The sequence below is a fragment of the Cyprinodon variegatus genome, unplaced genomic scaffold, assembly GCF_000732505.1.
Source record: "Cyprinodon variegatus isolate N-32 unplaced genomic scaffold, C_variegatus-1.0 Scaffold250, whole genome shotgun sequence".
In the NCBI taxonomy this organism is placed as follows: Eukaryota; Metazoa; Chordata; class Actinopteri; order Cyprinodontiformes; family Cyprinodontidae; genus Cyprinodon; species Cyprinodon variegatus.
The window spans coordinates 216,090-223,068 of record NW_015150703.1 but is presented as its reverse complement, the minus strand read 5'-3'; the positions used below and the strand labels follow the sequence as shown (position 1 = coordinate 223,068).

The following is a 6,979-nucleotide window of genomic DNA, read 5'->3' as shown; positions in this document are numbered from 1 at the left end:
ATAGAAATAAACTGAATAGATTTTGATACGTCACCATTTAATCACACAGGTCAGGGCTGCTTCAGATAAACAGAGTATTAGGAAGGAACTCGTGATGTCATCATGATAGAGATGCTAAATAGAACAGCCTGTTTTTCCTGGTCAGTCAGAGCAGATCCTGCTAATAGAAGCTGCTCATCTTCTGCTGCTCCTTCCAGGTCTAACGGGCCTGCAGCCGCTCCTGCAGCCGCTCCTGCAGCGGATCCACAGCGGTGGTTAGATCCACGGAGCCATCGCGGCTCCTCTGGGCTCCCAGGGGCCCTGCTTTCTGACAACAACAGCGCGGTTGTGTAACGAGCTGAAATCAGGGCGCTGACATCAATGAGGCGCTCGCGCTGCTTAAGGAAACACGGTCCATCAGCCAATGAACGGGCCGCGTGGCGTGTTTGATCAACCACAGCTTCCACGGAGATACATGGAGCAGACGGAGCAGGGAATGACTCGCGGATCTTAGATCCGTCAGGTCGCAGAACGTTCAGCTCGCGGGCCCCGTTAATGAGCTCATAACGCTGATGTTCTCCTTACCTGAGCTCAGCCTCCATGATGGCGGACGGTTCGCGCCGCTTCCTCACCAAGCAGCAGCTAATTAACGGGAGAGCCGCTCCTCCGCAGCGCCATCCCGCTGCTGGCCGCACAGCACCGCGGCCTGGGCAGGCCAGGCAGTTAGCTAGGAGCAACCTTTCCACGGGCGGCCTTTAAAACACGCATGACAGCCGTGTGATGCAGCCGGAGGCTCAGCGGGGATGAGGTTATTACCGGCCCGCATCAATCACACGGTCAATCCCGCAGAATGGCTGGCTCTCTGCGGCTCCGGCTCAGTGGGTGGGGCCAACCAATCAGAGAGCAGGAAGAAGAGTGATTGACGTATCTCTAACCAATAGCTGACCTGAATTAGCGGGGAAGCTGGAGAGATGCAGGAAGAACAGCCAATCAGCGTGGAGCTTTATTCTGCGGGAAGGCGGGACTCACAGGTGACACTGAGCTGCCAGGGAGAACAGATTAAAGGGACGGAATCATTAAATAGATCCAGCATGTTATCTATCTATCTATCTATCTATCTATCTATCTATCTATCTATCTATCTATCTATCTATCTATCTATCTATCTATCTATCTATCTATAGGAGTTTTAAGATTTAGAAAAGAAAATCTTAAATTTAAAGGTCCTATAAATAATTTAGAAGGAGAAATAGAGGAATAATTTACTTATTTTTTCGAAATTCCATTTTTTATCCATAAATTTTACCCATAAATTCCATTTTAATACCCATAAATAAAGAAATAAAAATATGTGCTCAAAATTAGTGGGCTTTTTTCTGTCGTATTGGATATTTCTGCTTAAAGTTTGAAAAATTAAAGAATAATCCACTTATTAAAGGTTTAGATCAGCTAACTAGCTAACATTGGTAGCATATTGTCAAGTCTTGTAATGTGAGAGGTATTGTAGAGTTGGATGAACAGCGGCGTACCATTTACCATTTCAGCTGAAGGTTTAATGTACATGATGAAAATAAAGTGGTCCAATAACTGTGCTCTGAGATGCCCCATATGTCATATTCATTTTCTCAGATTGTCATTACCAAACAATAATTAATATCCTAAAAACTTTATAACTACTAAACAATAGTATTTGTTTTTTCCAGCTCAGATGTTCCCCTGTCAAAATAGAATGCAATAGAAAATGCTTTATTGTCCAACAATGGGGAAATTCTGGTGTTTACAGCAGCAAAAAGGTAATAGAAAAAATGTCCCAAACACAGAGATGGAAGATGAGGTGGTTTCCTCCAAGTTTAATATCCAAATGGGCAACAGAAGGAAAAGTCTACAAACAAATGACTGAAATCCAGGGAAAGCACACACGAGGATCAAAAATGACAACCTTTCCTTTCCTCTGATCATGGAGCAGCCGGCTTGCTTGGTCTCGCAATGAATCCTGGGATATCCAAGGCTACATCGGACCCGTCCTTCAAATCGGGCTAAAAGAAGGATGCATTTTAAAGCCACATAACGAGGAGTCTTGGAATCCGACCAGACTTCGGCGCCGCGTTATGACATCATCGACCTTCGAATCTGGCCTTCAGAGGACGCAGCCCATGAATTCAAACACAGCCAATATTGTTTGAAAATCAGTGACCAATGTAATTCTAAAGAAGAGAATTAGGGACTGACTTTTGACTTACTTTTTTTCTCATAATTCTGACTTTAATCTCAGAATTTTGGATCTTAATGTTGATAGGCACCACGAAGGGAGAGATGTGGAACACTCAGCTTCACTGACAAAGATGTGGGTTGTTTGGGAGGGCCAGTGACACACTCATGGAAAATGACGGGTTCCTGGTGATGCTATTTGATTAATGGTAGAGCAGAAGGTGATTAAAGCAAGAGAGCTAGTCTCTAAAACAGACATGGATACGGCTGGATGCTAACATGTTTGTTTAGTCAGAATTCTGAGATTATAGTCAGAATTCAGAGGGAAAAAAGTAAGAATCCTGAGCTTAAAGTCAGAATTGTTAAAATTTTAAAATTAAATTCAGAGTTCAGAAGAAAAAAGTAAGAAGAGATTAAAGTCAGAATTTAAGGGGAAAAAAATCAGAATTATGAGAAAAAAGGGGGAGAATTCTGAGATTATAGTCAGAATTCTAAGATTAAAGTCAGAATTTGAGAAAAAAAAAACAGAATTCTGAGATTAAAGTTAAAATTCTAAAATTAAATTCAGAGTTCTGAAGAAAATAGTAAGAATTCTGAGAATAAAATCAGAATTTTGAGAAAAAAGTCAGAATTCTGAGATTTAAGTCAGAATTCTGAGATTAAATTCAAAGTTCAGGAGAAAAAATTAAGAATTCTGAGACTAAAGTCAGAATTCTGAGATTAAAGTCAGAATTCTGAGATCATAGTCAGAATTTGAGGGAAAAAAAGTCAGAATTTTGAGATAAAAGTTACAATTCTAAAATTGAATTCAGAGTTTTGAAGGAAAAAAGTAAGAATTCTGAGATTAAAGTAATTTTGAGAAAAAAGTGAAAATTCTGACATTAAAGTCAGAATTTAATGTTAGTAATTCTGACATTAAAGTCAGAATTTTGAGAAAAAAAGAGTTCTGAAGAAAAAAGTAAGAATTCTGAGATTAAAGTCAGAATTTGAGGAAAAAAGTCTGACTGTTTTTTCCCAATATTAAAGTGAAATAATATTTTAAAATCAGTTAACTGTTTTTATATTTTCAGTGGCCCTAATCCTGCTCTGCAGTAATTGTCTGGATTCCACCTGGTTAATTTTGCGTGACTACAGCGCCCTCTACCGGAAGTGGGCAGCCCTCGCTAACGCAGCTCTCCTGCTCGTGAGTAGCCGTTAGCTAGCAGCTCAGGTGAGGCTGAATAACAGCAGAGCAGCTCAGCGGAAGGTAAACAAACTCATGTTTTCACTTTTTATCAGCATATTTTTAACCAACCGGAAACTCAAACTGTAGAGGAATTTAACCGTTTGCTTCGCTAACTGACGTGTTTGGCGCAGTGACGTCATTCATGTCTAATTCGGGATAAACAGCGAGTTTCGGCTAAACTTCCGCTGCTCATGTTGGAGAGTTTTTTTTGTCTCTTCTGATTTGATCTAGCTTCTAAATATCTGTGTGATGGAGGGAGGGCGAGCACAATGCTAGGCTGTGCTAGCATGCTAACCGGTGTGGATGAATGAAGCAGGAGGACCGCACTGTGGCGGATACGTCACTGCGCTCACCTGTCCGCCCACCTGTGCCGTTACACAGTAGAAGACATCAAATATCATTTATTTCTGTAACTGTGGCTAACAGATTGTTTAGCTTCTGTGGGCCTGCTGCCGTTAGCCAGCCTAACTAGCTTTAAGCTCAGCTTATAAAGGAGCAGCAGTTCTTCTGATTGTAATTAAATGCGCAGCTTTCACCTCCAGCTGGCTGAACATCATTAGATCTACTGCTTCACCTAAACTCCTTACAGATGTACCACAGACCATTAGGGCCCGGATAGAGGTTTAATTTTCGAGAATAAAGTCATAAAAACATGAGAGGAATGTGGAGAATCATGTAAAGTTATACTTTGGCATCAGTTTGACAATTAAGGAAATATTTTTGCACACCGGCTTCTCATAATATTAAGACGTAATTCTCGTAATATGACCTTATTCTCAAAACTATTATGTTCCCAGCTCCATGGCTATGCAGTAAGCCCATATCATCACTCCTCCACCTCCATGTTTAACCATAGATTTAAGGTAGCAGATGTATTTGTCTTTTCTCCAACCACGGTGCCTGGGGTCGTGCTTAAAGCTTGTTAGCTTGGTTGTTGCTCTATAAAGGCCATGGTTACAGATGCCTGGTAACTCAATCAGATGCCACTAGTGACGGGTCCACTAACCGCGAGGCGGGGGTGCTGCAGGGACCTCATAGAGCTGTTCCTAACTCACTGACTCACTAAACTGGGTTTAAAAACGTTTCTGTCTACATGATGCATCTGCTAAAAATCTTTTGTGGTTTATGATTAAAATGATCCAGAATGTTGGAGCCTGAAAGGAATAGAAACGTTTCAGTCATTTTTATTTTTATTTTCTCCTCGTTTCATCCTTTTCCTCTCAGTTATTCTGATGAGGAACCGACTCTGAACGGATGTCAACCATCAGATAACTGACCTGGAACTGACGGCCCACGGATGAGCAGACGCCGTCTTGGCTGTATGTCGACGTGTTTCAGCGTGCTCATAACTTAATCCACGTATTCCAGCGTTTTTGCCAGATTTTCCGTACGTCAGGTATATGCTGGTCTATATCGTCAAGGTGTGACAGCGGGTCAATCAGCAATCAGCCTTAATGACAGGGAAATAAAACCCGCTGAGCAGGCAGAGCAGAGACACTAACAGTTATGCTGGCAGGTATTGAATCATCAAATATGCTCCTGACTCCAAAGCAAGCGTCCACCACTAGAGCTTAGTTCTCCAACTTTATTCCAGCCTCTTAATAACAAACATTTTTCTAAGCCAATCAGCAGCCAGGATCCCTCACCCACCGGCTCTCACAGCGGCTCCAAACCTCCAGAGAGACGCTTCATTTCTTACCGTGATTCCCAGTTTCCAAGGCAGGCAGTGGGCTCATCCCAAGGTCCGCGTTCTCCTGCACCATCCTGCAGGCTTTATTCCTAAAATGCCCGGTCGCTCCATGTCTCCACTCGGCGCTCGTTCAGGGACAGCATGGACACCTCAAAGCTTCCAGCTTTATGTCTGAACATCACTGCTGCATTTTAATAGGTGGAAATGTCTTCAGGAATAAAGATGGCCGGATGGTGAAGGAGAGCGAGGACCTTAGGATAAGATGGCCGCCTGCCTTGGAAACTGGGAATCACAGTAAGAAATGGACAATTAAACTTTAGCCGGTTTATCCAACGTTTTCCATTCTTATCTTTAGTGCTGACCAACTTATCTTACCAAAGAATATAAACAAAGCTCCGTTTTTTCTTTGACATTGATATTTTTCACATTTTTAACATAATTATTGATGATAGTCAGACACAATCTGGTGAATGAAGTCAGTTTGGTTCAACGTTTAATTTCCTCTTTAAAGGTTTCTGGTTGTCTCTATAATGATTGTTAGGGAACTAAACCTGTAAAAGTTTAAATAACATCGTTATTGATCCTGTTTTTAAACATTAAAGCAGGTTGTTTAAAAAAAAAAAAAAACCCAATCCTCTGAACTTTGACGTTTTGCTTCCCATCCAGGAAACTTTTTCAGTTCAAAATGTTTGAATTGAAATTTTCATGTTTTCTAAACTAAAACCAGGTTTTGTTGGGCTGCTGGATAAAACCTGGAACTAAACGCTATTTCTGACATTTTGAATTGAAAAATCTTCCTGGATGGAAGAGAAACGTCTTCAAACTTGGAAACAAAGTCCAGAGGATTTTTTAAACTTTATTGGAACGACTCTAACCTGGATGACTGAGGATCGTCTCCATTATTGAAGCAGAGGTTGGTTTCTAACATCAGTTAAAAATGAATGTAGTGCATCTTTTACCTTGGATTTAATGTCATTTTAGGATTTCCAAAATAAAATGGTGATTTATTTTATGTTTCAAAATGCTGTGATTAAATCTAAATGTGCAGATTGAAAGTGGACCCCCCCCCCCATTGTTTTGCTCCGATTGTGATCCAGATGGCAGAAAATGATGTTGATAACGAGCTTCTGGACTACGAGGAGGATGACGAGCCCCAGGGCCTCCCAGAGAGCGGCCCCCCGGCCAACAAGAAGGAGGTGAAAGGATCCTACGTATCCATTCACAGCTCAGGATTCAGAGACTTTCTGCTCAAACCAGAGCTGCTGCGCGCCATCGGTGACTGCGGCTTCGAACATCCTTCAGAAGGTAGCCGACCCTTCTTCAAATAATCCACTGAAATCTTCAAAATAATCCTCAACCAATTAATCTTAGCCGTGTTTAAACTAACGACTGTGGAGTAAGGGAGCTGAGACAGACGCATTCAGATTTATTTAACTTCCTCAGACGGAGAGATAGAGCTCTGACTGAGGCAACCTCAGAATATACATTTATATCTTACAAACTTCTGAACTTTCTCACACGCAAACATTTGGAGGAAAATCAACTTGAGTTGATCAAAGCCGTTCCCTGTCAGGTTAATCTATCTCTCACTGGTCAGATGGATCTCCTAATAACAGCAGTCCTCCATGTTTTTACTCCACACCAGCCCATTTCTTAATTCTAGTTTCTGCTACTTTTTAAGAATTAAAATCTCTCTTTTATAATTTTCTCCATTTTTTAGTTCAACATGAGTGCATTCCTCAAGCTATCCTGGGGATGGATATTCTCTGTCAGGCCAAGTCTGGCATGGGAAAGACGGCCGTGTTCGTGTTAGCAACGCTGCAGCAAATTGAACCTGTGGACGGCCAGGTGCGTTGGTTTTTAATTCAATTCTATTC

The 6,979-nt window shown here is 41.6% G+C and overlaps 1 protein-coding gene across 1 annotated transcript in view; it reads left to right on the top strand.

The window, feature by feature from the left end:
- Positions 1–3,341: 3,341 nt before the first annotated feature.
- The window catches only part of LOC107089389 (ATP-dependent RNA helicase DDX39A-like), a 21,263-nt gene continuing 17,625 nt past the window's right edge, over positions 3,342–6,979 (top strand). Inside the window, exons 1-4 of the mRNA XM_015382145.1 lie at positions 3,342–3,433; positions 5,317–5,396; positions 6,200–6,407; positions 6,823–6,950. Coding sequence (XP_015237631.1) covers positions 6,200–6,407; positions 6,823–6,950 — 336 coding nt within the window. The 5' untranslated portion in view covers positions 3,342–3,433; positions 5,317–5,396. The remainder of the gene's footprint in view (positions 3,434–5,316; positions 5,397–6,199; positions 6,408–6,822; positions 6,951–6,979) is intronic.